At 45.4% G+C, this 22,887-nt stretch overlaps 1 protein-coding gene across 1 annotated transcript; it reads right to left on the bottom strand.

Annotated features, from left to right (window-relative positions):
• Positions 1-16,432: 16,432 nt before the first annotated feature.
• Positions 16,433-16,966, bottom strand: LOC147987887 (uncharacterized). Its single transcript, XM_087542534.1, has one exon. It carries the CDS (start codon positions 16,964-16,966, stop codon positions 16,433-16,435), a length of 534 nt encoding a protein of 177 aa, XP_087398660.1.
• Between the last annotated feature and the right edge of the window lie 5,921 nt (positions 16,967-22,887).

Below are 22,887 nucleotides of genomic sequence, written 5' to 3'. Positions count from 1 at the left end.
CGACGAGATTGTCATCCTGGGGCCCGTATTTCTACACAATATGTTTCCCTTTGAGAGGTTCATGGGAGTCCTAAAGAACTGTGTCCGTAACCGCGCTAGGCCAGAAGGAAGCATCTCCATGGGCCATCAAACAGAGGATGTTATTGGGTTTTGTGTTGACTTCATTCCTGGCCTTAACAAGATAGGTCTCCCTAAATCGCGGTATGAGGGGAGACTGACTGGAAAAGGCACTCTTGGAAGAGACTCAATAATATGCAGGGACGGATATTCTTGGTCTCAAGCACACTACACAGTTCTACAGAACTCTACCTTGGTGACCCCGTATGTCGATGAACACAAGAACAGTCTGCGCTCCAAACACCCGGAGCAATGCGATGACTGGATTACATATGAACACATCAGGACTTTCAGTAGTTGGTTGGAAACACGTCTCAGAGGTGACAACACTGTTTGTGATGAGTTGTACTTGTTGTCCAGGGGACCATCTTTGACTGTATTGACTTACAAAGGATACGAGATAAATGGGAATACATTTTACACAATCGCCCAAGATCAAAAGAGCACCAACCAAAACAGCGGTGTCCGCTTTGATGCAACAACTGAGAGCGGAAAGGACACATATTATGGTTACATAGTGGACATATGGGAACTTGACTATGGACCTGATTTTAAGGTCCCTTTGTTTAAGTGCAAATGGATCAATCTGTTAGGCGGCGGGGTACAGGTAGACCCACAGTACGGAATGACAACAGTGGATCTGAAAAATCTTGGGTACACTGACGAACCGTTCGTCCTAGCCAATGATGTGGCATAGGTTATCTATGTGAAGGACATGTCTACCAAACCGAAAAAGAAAAGATAAGGAAGCGAATACATCATACGATGAGCCAAAGCGCCACATAGTTCTTTCAGGAAAAAGGGACATCCTGGGAGTGGACGGCAAGACAGACATGTCTAAAGATTATGAAAAGTTTCATGAAATTCCTCCCTTCAATGTCAAGGCTAACCCAAGCATCCTGATAAACAATGAAGATTATCCATGGTTACGGCGCAATAAAGAAATGACACAAGCGAAGAAAAAGTGAAGACTTTCTCCCGCAATAAGCAAATGCTATGTGGGTGAAATTATGATACCATCCCAACTTTCAACTTTTTCAGAGTTCATTTGAAATGCTTTCATGTCTTATGGTTCGAAACTTTGATACTTCGAAAGTGATTGTCCATTTTGTACACGAAGTGCATCAAGTTTTTGTCGTAACCCTCTCTACTTTTTGGAACATGCTATGTGGGTGAAATGATGATACCATGCCAACTTTCAATCTTTTCAGAGTTCATTTTGAAATGCTTTCCAATTTCAGAGTCATTTAGCTCAAAGAATGAATTAATAGCAAACAGAATGAACTACAAAACTTTTATGAAAATAAAAACAATCAATTAAAATATTATGTTATGATCAACTAAAATAAAACTATAATATTCTTCAATAGCAAAAAGAATATAATTTTTGTGACCTAAAATCAAACTATAAGTATTTAATTGTAAGTATAAATAAAAAATAAATAGCAAAGAAGAAAAAAAATTCTATTTTTATAGTAAAGTTATTCATAAACTACTGATTCACACAAATTTTATAAAATTCCAATTTAAACTATTTAAAATTTTAAAACTAATGGCACTAACAGAAAGTTTATAATTTTTGTGACCTAAAATCAAAAAGAAATCACTAAAAAACTATAAGTATTTAGTTGTAAGTATAAATAAAAAATAAATAGAAAAAAAATTCTATTTTTATAGTAAAGTTATTCATAAAGTAGTGATTCACACAAATTTTTAAAAATTCAAATTTAAACTATTCAAAATTTAAAACTAATGGCACTAACAAAAAGTTTATAATTTTTGTGACCTAAAAGCAAAAAGAAATCACTAAGAAACTGTAAGTATTTAGTTTTAAGTAGAAATAAAAAAATAAAAAACCAAAAAAATGTAGAAATAAAAAAGAAAAAACCAAAAAAAATGCCACCTACTGGGCCTCCACGGCCTGAATACGACTAGAAACCCTACATGGGCCAGGATTCAGGCCCGCAGAGGCCCAATAGGCCCACAGGCAGTAGCAAGTTTAGGCCCGAAAGCCTGCATTAGAGAGGTGCTCGAATGGGGAGGCACAGCAGCGCTTATAAACCAGTGTCGGCGCCCTTCAGCTAGCGATGTGGGACTAAACTTTTGGGCGCGGGGCGCACAAGGGCATTGGTCCCGGTTGGTGGCACCAACCGGGACTAAAGGGTGCATTGGTCACGGTTCGTGGCACCAACCGTGACCAATGCCCCCCTTTAGTCCCGGTTGGTGCCACCAACCGGGACCAATGGCCTTCGCTTCCCGCCCTTTGGGCTGCCGAAAATTGGCCTTTGGTCCCCGTTCGTGGCACCAACCGGGACTAATGCCTACCTTTAGTCCCGGGTTGTGCCACGAACCGGGACTAAAGGCTTTGCTATATAAGTTCACACTCTGGAAATTTTCACTCTCGTCTCTCGCAGTTGCCGCCCCGACGCCGACGCCGCCAGGCTGCCCCGCCGTCGCCGTCGCCTTGCCCGTGCTCGTCGTCGCCCGCGCCCTCGCCGTCGCCCGCCGTCGCCCGGGCCCCTGCCCCGACGCGCGCCGCCCGACCCGCCCCCGTCGCCGTCGCCCGCGCGCCACCCCGGCCCGCCCTCGCCGTCGCCCGCGCCCCTGCCCCGACGCCATCCTCGCCGCCGACCTCTCCTTAGCTTGGTCCGGCCACCGGCGCCCTCCCATTGCAAATTTTTTTGTTCATAGATGATAGATGATAGATGATCAAATGATGTTTTTTTGTTCATAGATGATCAAATGATGTTTTTTTTGTTCATAGATGATAGATGATCAAATGATGTTTTTTTTGTTCATAGATGATCATATGATTTTTTTTAGGTTATTTTCATTTGTAGAAATTTTTTATGTATCTAGGAATATTTTTGTTCATAGATGATAGATGATCAAATGATGCATATTTTTGTTCATAGATGATAGATGATCAAATGATGATTTTTTCGTTCATAGATGATAGATGATCAAATGATGTTTTTTTTGTTCATAGATGATCATATGATTTTTTTAGGTTATTTTCATTTGTAGAAATTTTTTATGTATCTAGGAATATATTTGTTCATAGATGATAGATGATCAAATGATGAATTTTTTGTTCATAGATGATAGATGATCAAATGATGTTAACCTCTATTCATGAGAGAGGCGGGGAAGAAGGGCAAGAAGAGGAGAGGAAGAAGAGGATAAAAAAAGATCCCCTCTATTCTTTCTTCTCTTCTTTTTTCTTCTTCTTCCTCTTATTTTTTTATCGGGAACGAGGGTCGTCGAGGGGTCGAGGGGGGGGGACGGCGAACATTCATGAGAGAGGCGGGGAAGAGGGAGAAGAAGAGGAGAGGAAGAAGAGGAAAAAAAGAAGAGGAAGAAGAAGAATAAAAAGAGGAGAAGAAGTTCTTCTCCTCTGTTCTTTCTTCTCTTCTTTTTTCTTCTTCTCCTTTTTTTTATCGGGAATGAGGGCATGTCGAGAGTGTCGTCGAGCGGTCGAGGGTCGGGAAACTAGGGCTTACCCGAAGAAGGAGAAGAAGAGAAGAGGAAGAAGAGGAGAAAAAAAAGAAAAGGAAAAAAAGAGGAAGAAGAAGAAAAAAAGAGGAGAAGAAGAAGGAATAGAGGAGAAGACTTTGTCAGTTCTTCTTCTCCTCTAGCTATTCCTTTCTTCTTCTCCTCTTTCTTCTTCTTCTTCTTCTTCTTCTTCTTCTTCTTCTTAATTTTTATCGGGGGTTCGAGGGTTCGAGGGGTCGAGGATCGCCGAGGGGTCGAGAGAGGTTTCCTAGTGTCAAAGTATTGAAGAAATCCATGCCTTCATCATTAGCCGGAAGTAACCAGGGCATGTTGGTACGAAGTTCTGCAAAATTGTTCTGGAATGGAGTCCCGGATAGAATAATCCGCCTTTTGGTACGAATTCAGCAAAGGCCTTCCAAATAGTGATATTCGGAAGGCTCTTTCTGAACTTTGTACCAAAAAGCGAATTATCCTATCTGGGACTCCGTTCCAGAACAACTTTGAAGAGCTTCGTACCATCATGCACATGTTACTTTCGCCTAATGATGAAGACATGGTTTTGTTGAATCCTTTGACACTAGGCAACCTCCCGACCCCTCGGCGATCCTCTCGAACATGAGAGGAAGAAGAGGGTCGTCTAGGGGTCGACGGTAGCCTAGGGGTCGAGGGTCGAGAGGGGGTCTAGGGTCGCCGAGAGGGGAGAGGAAGACGAGGAGAAATAAATAAGAAGAAGAAAAAAGAAGAAAAAGAAGAGGAGAAGAAGAAAGGAATAGAGGAGAAGAAGAGAAAAATAGAATATATATTCTATTTTCTCTTTTCTCCTCTATTCCTTTCTTCTTCTCCTATTTTTTTCTTCTTTTTTTTCTTCGACACGTGGGGGGGGGGTCGAGAACGTCGGACATTCATGAGAGAGGCGAGGAAGAAGGGGAAGAAGAGGGAGAAGAAGAGGAAGTCTCATCCTCTATTCTTTCTTCTCTTCTTTTTTCTTCTTCTTCTTCCTCTTTATTTTATTGGGAACGAGGGTCGTCGAGGGTCGCCGAGCGGTAGAGGAGAAACCCTAAATGGAAAGTATCGTCGGTGTGAGATACATGTACCGTCGGTGTCGGACACTACATCCACATCCCACAAGTGGCGCGGGCTTCGACGCCCACGTCACTTGTGGGACGTGGATGTAGTGTCCGACACCAACGGCCACATGTATCTCACACCCACGATACTTGCTATTTAGGGTTTCCTCTACCGAAAAGAAGAGGAGAAATAAATAAGAAGAAGAAAAAAGAAGAAAAAGAAGAGGAGAAGAAGAAAGGAATAGTGGAGAAGAAGAGAAAATAGAATATATTCTATTTTCTCTTCTTCTCCACTATTCCTTTCTTCTTCTCCTCTTTTTTTTCTTCTTTTTTTTTCTTCGAGGGTCGGGAACTAGGGTAGAGGGTCGAGGGTCGTTAAGGGGTCAAGGGTCGAGGGTTTCAGGGTCGAGGGTTCGAGGGTTCTATAGGGTCGAGGGTCGAGGGTTCCAGCAGGGTCGTCTAGGGGTCGAGGGTTCCAGGGTCGTCGAGGGTTCGAGGGGTCGAGGATCGCCGAGGGGTCGAGAGAGGTTTCCTAGTGTTAAAGTATTGAAGAAATCCATGCCTTCATCATTAGCCAGAAGTAACCAGGGCATGTTGGTACGAAGTTCTGCAAAGTTGTTTTGGAATGGAGTCCCGGATAGAATAATCCGCCTTTTGGTACGAATTTAGCAAAGGCCTTCCAAATAGCGATATTCGGAAGGCTCTTTCTGAACTTTGTACCAAAAAGCGAATTATCCTATCTGGGACTCCGTTCCAGAACAACTTTGAAGAGCTTCGTACCATCATGCACATGTTACTTTCGCCTAATGATGAAGACATGGTTTTGTTGAATCCTTTGACACTAGGCAACCTCCCGACCCCTCGGCGATCCTCTCGAACATGAGAGGAAGAAGAGGGTCGTCTAGGGGTCTAGGGTTCCAGGGTCGTCGAGGGTTCGAGGGGTCGAGGATCGCCGAGGGGTCGAGAGAGGTTTCCTAGTGTCAAAGTATTGAAGAAATCCATGCCTTCATCATTAGCCGGAAGTAACCAGGGCATGTTGGTACGAAGTTCTGTAAAATTATTCTGGAGTGGAGTCCCGGATAGAATAATCCGCCTTTTGGTACGAATTCAGCAAAGGCCTTCCAAATAGCGATATTCGGAAGGCTCTTTCTGAACTTTGTACCAAAAAGCGAATTATCCTATCTGGGACTCCGTTCCAGAACAACTTTGAAGAGCTTCGTACCATCATGCACATGTTACTTTCGCCTAATGATGAAGACATGGTTTTGTTGAATCCTTTGACACTAGGCAACCTCCCGACCCCTCGGCGATCCTCTCGAACATGAGAGGAAGAAGAGGATAAAAAAATAAGAGGAAGAAGAAAAAAAGAGGAGAAGAAAGAATAGAGGAGAAGAACTCCTCTATTCTTTCTTCTACTCTTTTTTTTCTTCTTCCTCTTTTTTTTATCGGGAACGAGGGTCGTCGAGGGACATAGATGTAGTGTCGTCGTTGTCGATATATACCCCCTCCCGATAGCTTACTATGATTAGGTAGCTAGTTCTACGTTTGGCACTAATATATCCATCTGTCATGTTTGAATAATAATTGCCATGTTGTAAATATTTGTAGAAACTATGGACACCGCCCTAGACGAAGCAACAAAAGAAGCGTTGTTGAGGGAGATAATCGCAGAAGGAAGTGATGCCGTCTCATACTTTCTCAACGAAACCGATGGTCTGGAAGGAGAGGGTGAACAAGCTGGCTACGGTGACCTAATGCCGGTGCAAGAAGAAGAACATGAGGACGGCTCCGGTGACCCAATGCCGGTGCAAGAAGGAGACCGTGATGACGGCTCCGGTGACCGAACCGAGTCCGGCCAGGTATATATATTAGTTAAGCCTATGCTGACTAGCTGATTGATGCATTCATTGTTTTGGTGTGTACACATATTAATTAAGTCTTTGTTCTTTTTTCTAGCCCTCCGGATCAAGCACAACTTCGGTAAAGAGATGAGGCCCGAAGAAAAAGTTGAGCTCGGATGAAACGCTTGAGATCACAGCAATCGCGCCCGACGGCCAACCTATTGAACCCCTCCGGACAAAGAGCGCATTTGTTGCTCAGTGCGGGGTTCTGGTTAGGGACAAGATCCCGATAAGCATCCAGCAATGGTTTAAGCCGGCTACAGAAGACCCTGAGGTGTCTTATGTCAATGATATGCAGAAAAATGATCTTTGGACTGAGCTGAAGTCAAATTTCACCCTACCGCCAGAGGATAGTCCAGAGAACCCAATTAAAGAGAAATTAATCAAGTCTTTTGCTCTGAAGAGGATGGCAGAACTATTCAGGAGGTGGAAGAAAGAGCTGAATAATAAGTTTGTCGAAAATAATGAGACACCAGAATTCAAGGGCAGATATGAGAAGATCAGAGATCATTGGCCTGCATTTGTGGCCCACAAGACATCGGAAAAGAGTAAGAAGATGTCGGCGACAAACAAGCAAAATGCTGCGAAGAAGAAGCTTCACCATCGCACGGGGTCAGGTGGCTACCTCGTAGCCCGGCCTAAGTGGTCCAAGATTGAGAATGGTCTGGTTCATAAAGGGATCGAACCAGAGACAAATAACTGGCCAGACCGTTGCTGGACTTGGTTCTTCGGGGCTGGCGGAACCTTGGACCCTGAAACAGGGAAGTGCATTTGGACGAACGAACAAATGGACATACCAATCAGTAAGCTTAAGTAGTATATCGAAGCAGCGCAGGAAGGGACGTTCTTTCCAGACAGAGAGAACAACGAGCTCACAACGGCCCTCGGGAATCCTGAGCACCCTGGACGGACACGAGGCACGCCAGGCTCCGTTCCGTGGAAGGTTGGGTTTCCGGACGCAGGCGGTTACAAATCCCATGAGAGGAGGAAAAAAGTGCAGCAGACCCAAATGCAGGCGCTGCAAGCAAGGGTAGACGCGATAGAGGAACGAGAAGCAAATCGCAGCAAACGTACTGCCGAAGCCTCCCCCGAAGCTACCCCGCCATCTCAGCGCAGAAGCAGCGTGGCTTCCACCGAGCTGCTTTAGTCGAAGCATGCCTTGACGGCTCCTGCCAGCTATCCCGTGGATGCTATCACGGAGTCTCAAAATTGCCACCTTATGACGCAATGGATGAATTTGAAGGTCAAGGCGGCTGTTGGCTCTGTTTATCCTACTGAACCCGGTGCAACTTTTCACTGCCGGCCGATTCCAGAAGGATATGCTAGGGTGATGGTGGATGAGATAACGGAGGGATTTGAGGACCTCCAGCTTGACCACCCTACCGGTGAAGGGGAGACTCGGCTGGGGTCTGCTTTGAAGACTCCATGCCTATGGCGGAAGGAGCTCATCAACCTTCCGAACTGGACGCCTCCGCCTCCTCCTCCTCCTCCAGCGAGTCAGGGCACTCTGCCTCCTCCACCGCCTCCTCCTCCGGCGAGTGACGATCAGGGCCCTCGACCGGCTCCTTCTCCGGCGCGTGGCGGCACTCCGCCTCCTTCTCCGCCTGCGCCGACGCGCCCGAGCAGCCAGCCTCCTCCTTCTCCGCCTCGTCAGCAAGGGCGGAAGAGACCTGCCGCCGCTCCAGCTACTCCGGCGCGTCGTAGTACTTCTCCTCCGCCTCTTAAGCAAGTAAAGAAGACAACCGCTCCGTCTGCTCGGTCGGCGTCTAGCAGTACAACCAGAGGCAGTCGGACATAAAGATTCGGTCCTTCTCTGAAGACTCCAGAGAAGTTACCATACGAGAGGACCCAGGAGGAGAACGCCGAGATCGCGCGAGAAGAAGTGAGGAAATTCTTTGAAGGGGTGAAAGCAAAGAAACATCCACCTCCGGAGGAGAAGGTAGATCGGGTGAAAGTGAAGCGCACTCTGGCTGCCCTGACAAAACCACCGAAGTCTGATCCGCCAAAAGGAAACTATGACCGCATTATTGGAAAGGAATTTGCCGAAGCGGAGCGGTCGGGAAGTACTGTCAGTGATCAAAGGCTGAAAGAACGACGAGCTGGGAAACAAATTGCCCAGCTCGGCGAACAAGCGAAGCAATCGTGCCCCCCGCTTAAGGTGCCTAGCCACAACGTCGCTAATGATCCGAGGATGGTGCCCGGTTATAGCAATCTTGCAGATTACCTGCCCGACGATGTACATTATGAACCCATGGATGTGCAGATACAAAGATACGAGTACGGGAAGCCTCTCGTCAAAGATGAAAGATCTCTATCAACGATGATGCGAAGATTGCATGATTGGTACTTGAAAATCTGCAGAGACTCTGGGGGGAGGAGTACTTTGTATTTGAAAGTTAAAAAGGAGCATGACCTCGTTGGAATTGATCTGTTGCCTGTTCCATTTGAGGAGTTCTATCAGTTTTTCAATCAATTGGCCCTCGATAAAACAACGGTCGCCTGCTACTGTCTGTAAGTAGTACTTCTGTCATTAAGTTTCTCTATATAGCTTAGCTCTTTCATTGCATGTATTTATAATCATCCTCACTATATTATGCAGATTGAAGATCGTCGAATTGAAGAAAAGACAAGTCGGTGATATTGGGTTCATTAACACATATCTCATAGATGCAACTCAGGTTAAATTTCATGCCGCAGAAACCGAGGCCAGCATGCTACAATCGTTGATAATAAATCAAAACAAAGATATAATACTCTTTCCTTACAACTTCAAGTGAGTGTTACTGTCTTGTGCATATTCGGTTTCCCTTATATATTAGTCAAGGTTATAGTAATGTAATTGATGAGTTATGCATGCGTGTGCAGTTTCCACTATATTCTCCTACATATTAAGCTTGAGCAGGGACTAGTAACCGTCTTAGACTCAAGACGAAAAGATCCCAAGGACTATGCAGACATGACTCAAATACTCGAGAAGTAAGTTAAATCGATCATTATCCACCATATCAGCAACTTTGTTCATTTCCTGATATATCAAGTAATTGTTTTCTTTCTCCGGCGGGGTTTGGAGAAAATTCACCAGAAAAGCTCCGGGACTGCCGAAGGAGCTGCAATTTAGACACCCGAAAGTAAGTACTAGCTATAGTAGCATTTTAAGCGCATCTACTAGTCATTCAAGCGCTAGTTTCATCAATACCATTTGGCATTCTTGCTTATTAGTTTGATTAACCTCTATTTCTTGTAAAGTGATTGTGGCAGGAACAAGGGAATGATTTCTGTGGATACTATGTTTGCTAGTCCATCCGCCACACGACCTGTGAGCGGGGCTACACTGACGAACAATATGAAGTACGTAAATAACAACATTCACAATTTTATTTTATTACCATCATTTGTTTTGAGTTTCATTCATTCATATATATATGTATTGACCCCCTTCTTTAAATTAGATGTTTCGGAAGCAGGATGAACTCCTAGCACCAGCTCGCATGCGAGGAATTCAAGAGGAATTGGCGGCATTCTTTCTTGACCACGTGATCCCTGAAGACGGAGAATTCTATGTTGACCCTGAGTCCGTATGATTATATTTGTAAGAGATAATTACTGTATATATGTAGCCGGTAGTGTCAGATAGATATACGAGAACTTGTTGTTCGACCAATCTCTCGGAGAAGGAGAGGTGGTCGATATCACTTCTCTCTGTATGCATATATGTTCATCACGATCTTCTGTTTCCTTCGTTTGCTTACTAGCTAGCCAGCGTGTCTAGTCCTCTCTATACGTATGTATAGTACGTAGCGTCGACCAAGCACGGACATAAGAGAGGACACTTCTCTCTATTAATTATAGCTAGCTAACACAATATATGAAACACCTAAATTAACCCCCCAAAACCCCCCAACGCCCCCCCCTTTCAAAAAAAACCCAGCCACAGAAATGCTGACGCGTGGATGCCTATTGGTCCCGGTTGGTGCCACCAACCGGGACCAAAGGGTCTCCTGACTGGGCTCTGCGCACTGCCCACGTGGATGCCCATCAGTCCCGGTTCTGGATTGAACCGGGACTAAAGGGTCGGGGCATTAGTACCGACACTTTAGTCCCGGTTCAGGAACCGGGACTAAAGGCCCTTACGAACCGGGACTATAGGCCCTTTTTCTACCAGCGTAACTTGATCTGAAGTTTCATGATCATCATCATTAGCTTCCTCACTAATTGGTGTAGTAGTCACAGGAACAGATTTCTGTGATGAACTACTTTCCAATAAGGGAGAAGGTACAATTACCTTATCAAGTTCTACTTTCCTCCCACTCACTTCTTTCGAGAGAAACTTCTTCTCTAGAAAGTATCCATTCTCAGCAACGAATGTCTTGCCTTTTGGATCTGTGATAGAAGGTGTACCCAACTATATCCTTTGGGTATCCTATGAAGACACATTTCTCCGATTTGGGTTTGAGCTTATCATGATGAAACTTTTTCTTATAAGCATCGCAACCCCAAACTTTAAGAAACGACAACTTTGGTTTCTTGCCAAACCATAGTTCATATTGTGTCATCTCAACGGACTTAGATGGTGCCCCTTTTAAACGTGAATGCAGCTGTCTCTAATGCATGATCCCAAAACGATATTGGTAAATCGGTAAGAAACATCATAGATTGTACTATATCCAATAAAGTACGGTTATGACGTTCGGATACACCATTATGCTGTGGTGTTCCAGGTGGCATGAATTTGTGAAACTATTCCACATTGTTTTAATTGAAGACCAAACTCGTAACTCAAATATTTGTCTCTGCGATCAGATTGTAGAAACCTTATTTTCTTGTCACGATGATTTTCCACTTCACTCTGAAATTCTTTGAACTTTTCAAATGTTTCAGACTTATGTTTCATCAAGTAGATATACCCATATCTGCTCAAATCATCTGTGAAGGTCAGAAAATAATGATACCCGCCGCGAGCCTTAACACACATCGGACCACATACATCAGTATGTATGATTTCCAACAAATCTGTTGCTTGCTCCATTGTTCTGGAGAACGGTGTTTTAGTCGTTTTGCCCAAGAGACATGGTTCGCAAGCATCAAGTGATTCATAATCAAGTGATTCCAAAAATCCATCAGCATGGAGTTTCTTCATGCGCTTTACACCAATATGACCTAAACGGCAGTGCCACAAACAAGTTGCACTATCATTATTAACTTTGCATCTTTTGGCTTCAATATTATGAATATGTGTATCACTACGATCGAGATCCAACAAACCATTTTCGTTGGGTGTATGACCATAGAAGGTTTTATTCATGTAAACAGAACAACAATTATTCTCTAACTTACATGAATAACCGTATTGCAATAAACATGATCAAATCATATTCATGCTCAATGCAAACACCAAATAACACTTATTTAGGTTTAACACTAATCCCGAAAGTATAGGGAGTGTGCGATGATGATCATATCAATCTTGGAACTATTTCCAACACACATCGTCACTTCACCCTTAACTAGTTCCTGTTCATTCTGCAACTCCCGTTTCGAGTTACTACTCTTAGCAACTGAACCAGTATCAAATACCGAGGGGTTGCTACGAACACCAGTAAAATATACATCAATAATTTGTATATCAAATATACTTTTGTTCACTTTGCCATCCTTCTTATCCGCCAAATACTTGGGGTAGTTCCGCTTCCAGTGACCAGTCCCTTTGCAGTAGAAGCACTCAGTCTCAAGCTTAGGTCCAGACTTGGGCTTCTTCACTTGAGCAGCAACTTGTTTGCCATTCTTCTTGAAGTTCCCCTTCTTCCCTTTGCCCTTTTCTTGAAACTAGTGGTCTTGTTAACCATCAACACTTGATGTTTTTCTTGATTTCTACCTTCGTCGATTTCAGCATCACGAAGAGCTTGGGAATTGTTTCCGTTATCCTTTGCATATTATAGTTCATCACGAAGTTCTACTAACTTGGTGATGGTGACTAGAGAATTCTGTCAATCACTATCTTATCTGGAAGATTAACTCCCACTTGATTCAAGCGGTTGTAGTACCCAGACAATCTGAGCACATGCTCACTAGTTGAGCGATTCTCCTCCATCTTTTAGCTATAGAACTTGTTGGAGACTTCATATCTCTCAACTCGGGTATTTGCTTGAAATATTAACTTCAACTCCTGGAACATCTCGTATGGTCCATGACGTTCAAAACGTCTTTGAAGTCCCGAGTCTAAGCCGTTAAGCATGGTGCACTAAACTATTAAGTAGTCATCATTGAGCTAGCCAAACATTCATAACGTCTGCATCTGCTCCTGCAATAGGCCCGTCACCTAGCGGTGCATCAAGGACATAATTCTTCTGTGCAGCAATGAGGATAAACCTCAGATCACGGATCCAATCCGCATCATTGCTACTAACATTTTTCAACACAATTTTCTCTAGGAACATATCAAAATAAACACAGGGAAGCAACAACGCGAGCTATTGATCTACAACATAATTTGCAAAATACTACCAGGACTAAGTTCATGATAAATTAAAGTTCAAGTAATCATATTACTTAAGAACTCCCACTTAGATAGACATCCCTCTAATCCTCTAAGTGACCACGTGATCCAAATTCAACTAAACCATAACCGATCATCACGTGAAATGGATTAGTTTTCAATGGTGAACATCTTTATGTTGATCATATCTACTATATGATTCACGCTCGACCTTTCGGTCTCCGTGTTCCGAGGCCATATCTGTATATGCTTGGCTCGTCAAGTATAACCTGAGTATTCCGCGTGTGCAACTGTTTTGCACCCGTTGTAGATGGACGTAGAGCTTATCACACCCGATCATCACGTGGTGTCTGGGCACGACGAACTTTGGCAACGGTGCATACTCAGGGAGAACACTTCTTGATAATTTAGTGAGAGATCATCTTATAATGCTACCGTTAATCAAAGCAAGATAAGATGCATAAAAGATAAACATCACATGCAATCAATATAAGTGATATGATATGGCCATCATCATCTTGTGCTTGTGATCTCCATCTCCGAAGCACCGTCATGATCACCATCGTCACCGGCGCGACACCTTGATCTCCATCGTAGCATCGTTGTCATCTCGCCAATCTTATGCTTCTACGACTATGGATACCGCTTAGTGATAAAGTAAAGCATTACAGGGCGATTGCATTGCATACAATAAAGCGACAACCATATGGCTCCTGCCAGTTGCCGATAACTCAGTTACAAAACATGATCATCTCATACAATAAAATTTAGCATCATGTCTTGACCATATCACATCACAACATGCCCTGCAAAAACAAGTTAGACGTCCTCTACTTTGTTTGTTGCAAGTTTTACGTGGCTGCTACGGGCTTAAGCAAGAACCAATCTTACCTACGCATCAAAACCACAACGATAGTTTGTCAAGTTGATGCCGTTTTAACCTTCGCAAGGACCGGGCGTAGCCACACTTGGTTCAACTAAAGTTGGAGAAACTGACACCCGCCAGCCACCTGTGTGTAAAGCACGGCGGTAGAACCAGTCTCGCGTAAGCGTACGCGTAATGTCGGTCCGGGCCGCTTCATCCAACAATACCGCCGAACCAAAGTATGACATGCTGGTAGGCAGTATGACTTATATCGCCCACAACTCACTTGTGTTCTACTCGTGCATATAACATCAAACCATAAAACCTAGGCTCTGATACCACTGTTGGGGAACGTAGTAATTTTAAAAAATTTCCTACGCACACACAAGATCATGGTGATGCATAGCAACGAGAGGGGAGAGTGTTGTCTACGTACCCTCGTAGACCTAAGCGGAAGCATTGACACAACGTAGAGGAAGTAGTCGTACGTCTTCCCGGTCCAACCGATCCAAGCACCGTTACTCCGGCACCTCCGAGTTCTTGACACACGTACAGCTCGATGACGCACCCCGGGCTCCGATCCAGCAAAGCTTCGGGGAGGAGTTCCGACAGCACGACGGCGTGGTGACGATCTTGATGTTCAACCATCGCAGGACTTCGCCTAAGCACCGCTATAATATGACCGAGGTGTAATATCGTGGAGGGGGGCACCGCACACGGCTAAGGAACGATCACGAAGATCAACTTGTGTGTTCTGGGGAGGAGGAGGCCGGCCCTAGGAGGAGGGCGCGCCAAGGGGAGTCCTACTCCCACCGGGAGTAGGACTCCTTCTTTCCTAGTCCAACTAGGAGAAGGGGGGAAAGGAGGGAAGTGGAGAAGGAAGGGAGAGGGGGGCCGCGCCCCAAACCCCTTGTCCAATTCGGACTGGGCTTGGGAGGGGCGCGCGCCACCTCCTGGCTCCTTCCCACTAAAGCCCATTAAGGCCCAATACTCTTCCCCGTATTCCCGTAACTCCCCGGTACTCCAAAAAATACCCGAATCACTCGGAACCTTTCCGATGTCCGAATATAGTCGTCCAATATATCGATCTTTACGTCTCGACCATTTCGAGACTCCTCGTCATGTCCCCGATCTCATCCGGGACTCCGAACTCCTTCGGTACATCAAAACTCATAAACTCATAATATAACTGTCATCGAAACCTTAAGCGTGCGGACCCTACGGTTCGAGAACAATGTAGACATGACCAAGACACGTCTCCGGTAAATAACCAATAGCGGGACCTTGATGCCCATATTGGTTCCTACATATTCTACGAAGATCTTTATCGGTCAGACCGCATAACAACATACGTTGTTCCCTTTGTCATCGGTATGTTGCTTGCCCGAGATTCGATCGTCGGTATCCGATACCTAGTTCAATCTCGTTACCGGCAAGTCTCTTTACTCGTTCCGTAATACATCATCTCGCAACTAACTCATTAGTTGCAATGCTTGCAAGGCTTAAGTGATGTGCATTACCGAGAGGGCCCAGAGATACCTCTCCGACAATCGGAGTGACAAATCCTAATCTCGAAATACGCCAACCCAACATCTACCTTTGGAGACACCTGTAGAGCTCCTTTATAATCACCCAGTTACGTTGTGACGTTTGGTAGCACACAAAGTGTTCCTCCGGCAAACGGGAGTTGCATAATCTCATAGTCATAGGAACATGTATAAGTCATGAAGAAAGCAATAGCAACATACTAAACGATCGAGTGCTAAGCTAACGGAATGGGTCATGTCAATCACATCATTCTCCTAATGATGTGATCTCGTTAATCAAATGACAACTCATGTCTATGGCTAGGAAACATAACCATCTTTGATCAACGAGCTAGTCAAGTAGAGGCATACTAGTGACACTCTGTTTGTCTATGTATTCACACATGTATCATGTTTCCGGTTGATACAATTCTAGCATGAATAATAAACATTTATCATGAAATAAGGAAATAAATAATAACTTTATTATTGCCTCTAGGGCATATTTCCTTCATCTCTGTAGCCGGCGCCTTTGGAGCTGGACTGTCCTTGTCCATTAGCTCGCATACTTCGACCATGAGCATCATGTCTCCATCATTGCCTCCTTTGGTCAGGAGAGCTTTGTCCTTCGGTGGTTTCTTGCACTCCAACTTGAAGTGCCCCATGATGCCACAGTTGTGACACTTGATCTTGCGCTTGTCAAACTTCTTCTTCGGAGCGTCGTCGCTGGCGTTCTTCTTACTTTGTTCTTTTGGCACACGATCTTGGCGAGTGTTGCTGCTAGAGCCCTCGCCTCCTCTCCTTGAGTCCAGCGCCAGCCACTGAGCCCGTGTGAGCATGACATTCTCATCGTTCCTCCCATCCCCAAGACTGTACCGCATACGCTCGTCGTGAGCCTTGTAGCGTCCGACGAGATCGTCGATGGAGAGAGTCTTGAGATCGATGCACTGCTCGATCGCCGTGACAATTTACAGGTACCGGGGAGGGGCTGCGCGCAAGAACCGCCGGACAACCGAGGTCTCCGTGAGGTTTTCACCAAGCGCGCGGATCCGATTGACGAGAGTAGCCACCCATGAAGCGAACGCATCCACGGACTCATTGTCGCCCATGACCAAAGTCTCATAGTTCCTTAGGAGATTTTGGATATTGGCTTGCTTGACGCGGGTGTGTCCCTCGAACATGAGCTTCAAGGTATCCCACGCTTCCTTCGCCGTTTCTTTGGCGATCAGGTGCTGGAGGACATCCATCGGCATCACTGAATAAATCGCCGACGCCGCCTGCCGATCCTTTCGGTGCTCGGCTCCCTCCTTCTTGAACGCGTCGCCTCCGGGATCCACCGCGTCCCATAGCTCGTTGGCGCGGAGACCACACTCCATGAGGGCCTTCCAGACCCCGAAGTTCTCGCGATCAAACCGTAGATACGACGAACTCGCCGGAACAGCAATTACTTTAGCCGCACCGGAGTACTCTGCCAGCTGCTTGGTCTTCTCATCGTCTGCCATGATCCTCCATAATAGAAGTTCAACCTTGCTCTGATACCAATTGTTGGCACAAACCGACCTTGATGACGACGTTGTCGAGTACTTTTCGACAATACGCAGCGACGTACAAGCTACAGCCGATTGCTTCCGGCTGCTTCGACGGAGACGTGCACGTACAGCGATAAACAAGCAGGCAAGCACCCTGGTGGATGGATTCTCGTGTCTAGCTAGCTAGCATAGACCAAGTTCGTCGGAAACACAATACACAGACTCGCCGAGTTGGCCAAGAGGCTCGTGTCGAGCCTTTGCACTTTATTGCTTTGATTTGATCTGGTGTTACAACGTAGGGGTACACGGGTATTTATATTAGCTGCTAGCCTATTACAAAACCAAGTCAGTGACTGCTCCTAGTCCATACCGGACAGGACTTCTACTACGTGGTTGATTCCAACAGTGGCACATTATCAAGCAAGATACTAGCATCATCATAACTAGCATTATACCAGAAGCAGCATAATCAATAACTTGCGACATATCAGAATCAATAGCATGTGGTGGTGTTGCAAGTTTACTTATAACAGAAGGTGAATCTAAAGCAGAGCTAGATGGCAGCTCCTTCCTCCCCTCGTCTTAGAGGGAAAAATCTTAGTCTTAGCATCCTTCAGATTCTTCATAGTGACAATTTGATAATAATCCCAAGTGACTCAACAAATATAACTATGCTCCCCGGCAACGGCGCCAGAAAAAGGTCTTGATAACCCACAAGTATAGGGGATCGCAACAGTTTTCAAGGGTAGAGTATTCAAACCAAATTTATAGATTTGACACAAGGGGGGCCAAAGAATATTTGTAAGTATTAGCAGCTGAGTTGTCAATTCAACCACACCTGGAGATTAATTATCTGCAGCAAAGTGATCGGTAGCAAAGTAGTATGATAGTTTTGATAGTAGTAGAAACAGCGATAGTGACGGTAACAGTGATATCAATGATTTTGTAGAAGTGATAATAGTAACAGCAATAGTAGTAACTTAGCAAGAACAATATATAGGAAAATCGTAGGCATTGGATCGGCGATTTGTTGGATGATATTCATCATGTGATAGTTACAACCTAGGGCGATGCGGCACTAGCTCCAGTTCATAAATATAATGTAGGCATGAATTCCGTAAATAGTCATACATGCTTATGGAAAGAACTTGCATGACATCTTTTGTCCTACCCTCCCGTGGCAGCGGGGGCCTATTAGAAACTAAGGGATATCAAGGCCTCCTTTTAATAGAGAATCGGAACAAAGCATTAACACACGGTGAATACATGAACTCCTCAAACTACGGTGATCACCGGGAAGTGTCCCGACTATTGTCACTCCGGGGTTGCCGGATCATAACACGTAGTAGGTGACTATAACTTGCAAGATCGGATCTAGAACATAGATATAATGGTGATAAGATAAACAGTTCAGATCTGAAATCATGGCACCCGGGCCCAAAGTGACAAGCATTAAGCATGGCAAAGTCATAGCAACATCAATCTCAGAACATAATGGATACTAGGGATCAAGCCCTAACAAAACTAACTCAATTACATGATGAATCTCATCCAACTCCTCACCGACCAGCAAGCCTACAAAGGAATTACTCACTCCCGGTGGAGAGAATCATGGAATTGGTGATGGAGAAGGGTTGGTGATGGCAAAGATCGAAGATCCCCCTCTCCTGAGCCCCAAACGGACTCCAGATCTGGCCTCCCGATGAAGAACAAGAGACGTCGATAGCTTCGTCTCGTGAAACGCGATAATTCTTTCTCACTGATTTTTTTCTGGAAATATGTGATTTTATAGCGTCGGTTTCAGGGTCTGCGGGGCCACCAGGTGGGGACAACCCACCTGGGCGCGCCTGGAAGGGGGGCGCCCTGGTGGGTTGTGCCCACCCAGGTGGCCCCCTCCGGTGGTTCTTGGCTCCAAAAATTCTCTTTATTTGTATAAAAATTCCTCGTAAAGTTCCGTTCCAATCTGAGAACTTTTATTTCTGCACAAAAACAACACCATGGTAGTTCTGCTAAAAACAGCATCAGTCCGGGTTAGTTACATTCAAATCATGCAAATTAGAGTCCAAAACAAGAGGAAAATCATTAGGAAAAGTAGATACGATGGAGACGTATCACAAGCATCTGTTCTTCCATGGTCCCATCTGGAGACCTTTTTTGGTACTCTACCGGAGGGGGAATCGATCATGAAGGGCTTCTACATCAACATTGTTGCCTCTCCACTGATGCGTGAGTAGTTCCCCACAGGACTTACTAGTTCATAGTAGTACCTCTCTCTCTCTCTCTCTATCTCTCTCTCTCTGATCTTCAAAGCAATGTTCTATTCGGAGATTAATTCGATGTAATCTTTTTGCGGTGCGTTTGTTGGGATCCGATGAATTGTGGGTTTATGATCAGATTATTCGTCGAAAGTAATTGAGTCTTTTCTAAACTTTATTATGTGTGATTTCTATAGCTATGTAATTCTCTCCGATCTATCCATTTATTTTGGCAAACTAGATTGATTTATCATTAGTGGGGGAGGTGCATAGTAGTAGATTCAATCTTGCGGTGTCCTCACCTCGTGACAAAAGGGGTAGCAAGGCACGTATTTGTATTCTTGCTACTAAGGGTAAAACGATGGGGTTCGATCATATTGATTGGTCTTAGTTTTTCCATATTATGTCATCATGCTCCAAGCATTACTCTGTTTGTTATGAACTTAATACCTTAAGACGCATGCTGGATAGCGGCCGTGGGGTCTAGTAATGGTAGTAGATGCAGAATCGTTTCGGTCTACTTGTCACAGACGTAATGCCATGTATTGATCATGCCATGAATAATGCCATAATTATGCGATTTCTATCAATTGCCTAATACTAATTCTACGCTCATTAGAGAGATGCATCTAGTGAAAGATATGGCCCCGGGTCCATTCACATCATCTTATTAAAACACTAAATACCTTGCTGCAATTTATTTACTTTTATTTTGTTTGTAATTTATCTAACTACCATTACCATAATTAATATTTACAATTAATGAGTGCAAGGAAATTGACTACCCTCTTGTCCGCACTGGGTGCAACAAGTATTTGTTTTGTGTGTGTGTAGACCCTTTATCTTTGTTTGTGTGAATCTCCTACTGATTCAATAAACCTTGGTTCTCAATTGAGTGACATACTCCGGGGAAATCCCAAGGCCTATCACAAGTAGCAGCCACTGGGATCATCTAAACTCCCGGCAGAGGACGACGAACTGGGGCAACCCCGGGTTCCGAGCAATCCCTACCTGAGCCGATGCAAAGTTGCTCTTCTTTTTCCTGTTATGTACTATACCTGGGTCCATGAACTGGCGAGGATGTTGCCGAGGGAGATCACCATGCGTGATACCACCGAAAGAGGACCTTCCACGGGCGTGAAAATCGCCCCGCCGCCACCTGCATCACCATATCAGCCTTCACTTCCTCCTCAGAACCACAGACCCCTACGTGTCGCTGCTCCACTCTTGCCAGATCGGATTCTGGGATATGAAGAAACACTCCCGCCTACATCGCGGAGTAGCCAACCCAGCGAGCGTCATCGGCGAACAATGAAGGAGTCGGGGAAGAAGATCCAGTCAACCGGGGATCGTCACCGGTAGTAGGTTGCACAAATGGATCGCCATCAGGATCGGTTTCGTCCTCGGAGTCGCCCACAAACACCAAAATGCGACCTCCAACGGTCATGTCCACCCCAGTGCCAAGGAGCGGATTAGTTAAAGTATCAATTTGACCCATATATATACATAAGGTTTGAAAGAAAACCTAAAGTATTTACCTTCAACAACAGACATAACACTTACTTTTCAACTTCCATAAATCAAATGATAATATGATTAATGCGAACTCCAATTAAATCTTTTTTTACTTGCGGGTCTCTTAAAAATTATGTTTGGCTTGACATGCTAAACTTAATTAGAATCTTTAAGATTAGTTTAGTTTTGTGTGGATTAGGTAAACAATATTAACAGGAATAATAATCATATATCATTACACTCTAAAATATATGTGTTCTTATAGCATAGATAACTTTGAACAGATTAGGCCTTAATATGTTGTTATTTGGTCGAATGGAAAAAAAGTACATGGAAACTAAAAATCGGAGGTCATGCATATCTTCTTAATATTATGACGAAAAATAGAAAGAAAACAAAAAGTTGAGGCTTTCTTAGTTCTCGAACCAGCGCAGATCGGCGTGAAAGAGGATAAGACTTGCCACTGGACCAAAGAAGCAATAACATCTGAAACTACCATACTACTCTTATTGAATATTACTCTACTCCTGAAGTTCAATTGCTAGTCTTGGCAGCCAAAGGGAACCGTGCCCTACTCGACGCGAACTCGTCGTCCGCTCGCTCTCCACCCCCGCTTCGCAACATCGCCGAACCCATCCTTCCAATTCCAAGGTCGCCGTCCTTACCTCTCGCCACGCCCAGAAACTCTGCTCCTTGTTTGACCTGCCCCGGCGATCCATGGATCGGTTCCGCGACGGGAACCACGTGCGGCCGCGGAGCCGCGCGCACCTCGTCGCCGACGAGGACGGGCAGGGCGCCACCCGCCGCAGGCGCTGCGGGCCGCCCGGGCCGCAACTCATCGCCGACGAGCACGGGGAGGGCGCCACCCATCGCAGGCGCTGCGCGCCGCACCTCGCCGCAGCCGCACGGGGTGGTGCGCCGGCGTCCGCCCCGCGCGTCCTCGGCGAGCCGTCGGAGCGCTCCAGCTTCGAGAAAGTCTGCGCCAGGACGTACCTGATCGTCGATCCCATGCCGGAGCGGCCTGGCCCCCGAGGCGCAATTCGGGTGAGTTCGCCATGATCCGTCCGCTAGTTCATCGCTTTCTTGCCATGTTCTTTGGTTTCTTGGATGCTTTTAATTCGAATCGCACTGGAATTTGGTTCTGTATTGCGCTAATTTCATCCCGCGAGAAAACAACTTTTGTTTCTGTTCATGTAAAACTGGAGTTCTCTCAGCTGTTCTTTGCGACACATCCCCCCCGGGCTCTCGTTCTTGGCATCTTGCTCTAGTTTCATCCCCGGCAATTGTGGCTTTCTTGGCAGCTGTTCAATTTTTTTGCTTGTGATTTCCATCAGAAATTTCAGAGAATGAGCGTGCTTCTTTGCGATTGAATTGCAGATCGCACTAGAGTGGTGCGAGGAGGCCCCGCGGCAGCGCCCCGCCGGCGATCCGGATGAGTACTACGTCCGGAGGCGCCGCCCCGGCGACTCCAACCATGGAGTCTTCCGGGTCCTCGGCGTGGGCTGGGTCGTCCGGCGCCGTCCCCGTGTCCTCCAGGCAGAAGCTAGCGGTCCACTTGTCCTGCCCCTCGCCGGAGACACCGAAATCTCTGGTGAGAGCTTTGTGTCCGTATTTCTTTGCTCCCTGCCTTTGGCATTTCCTACATTCGTGCTTGCATTGCTGTTATGCACAGTGCGCGGATTTTAGCTGAAACTATTGTGTTCTTGATACTGTTGTATGCACAGCATTGCTATTTAGCTTTGATCTTATTTGGCGACTGATGTACTGCATTTTAGTAGTTTGACTGACCCGGTGGCAGACAAGTCAAGTTACTCTCTTTATATAATGCTAGCTAGTTAGTTTGATCGATCTTGGCACTGTACATGCGCTTGATCGGTCGACTCATATTCTGCAAAGTCCTGCAGTAGATAAGTAGAGTAGTCAATTATGGTCTTGTAAATACGTACGTAATTAGTAAGCTGGATGCTTGTGATAACCTGTGCATGCTAGTTGTTTCAGATGGCAGACAAGGGGCGGCCATTGACATATTACTGGTACAGCCAAGAGGCGGCTGTGTGTCACGGTCGTGCCTGGGGGCGCTCTGTCGGTATTGGTTTGGGGTAATTCGTGGGTGGCTCAAGAAGA

Source organism: Triticum urartu, chromosome 2A (genome assembly GCF_056163025.1).
Source record: "Triticum urartu cultivar PI428250 chromosome 2A, HENAU_Tu73, whole genome shotgun sequence".
NCBI lineage: Eukaryota > Viridiplantae > Streptophyta > Magnoliopsida > Poales > Poaceae > Triticum > Triticum urartu.
Note: the sequence above shows the minus strand (reverse complement) of the source record. Positions and strands in the feature narration are given on the sequence as shown.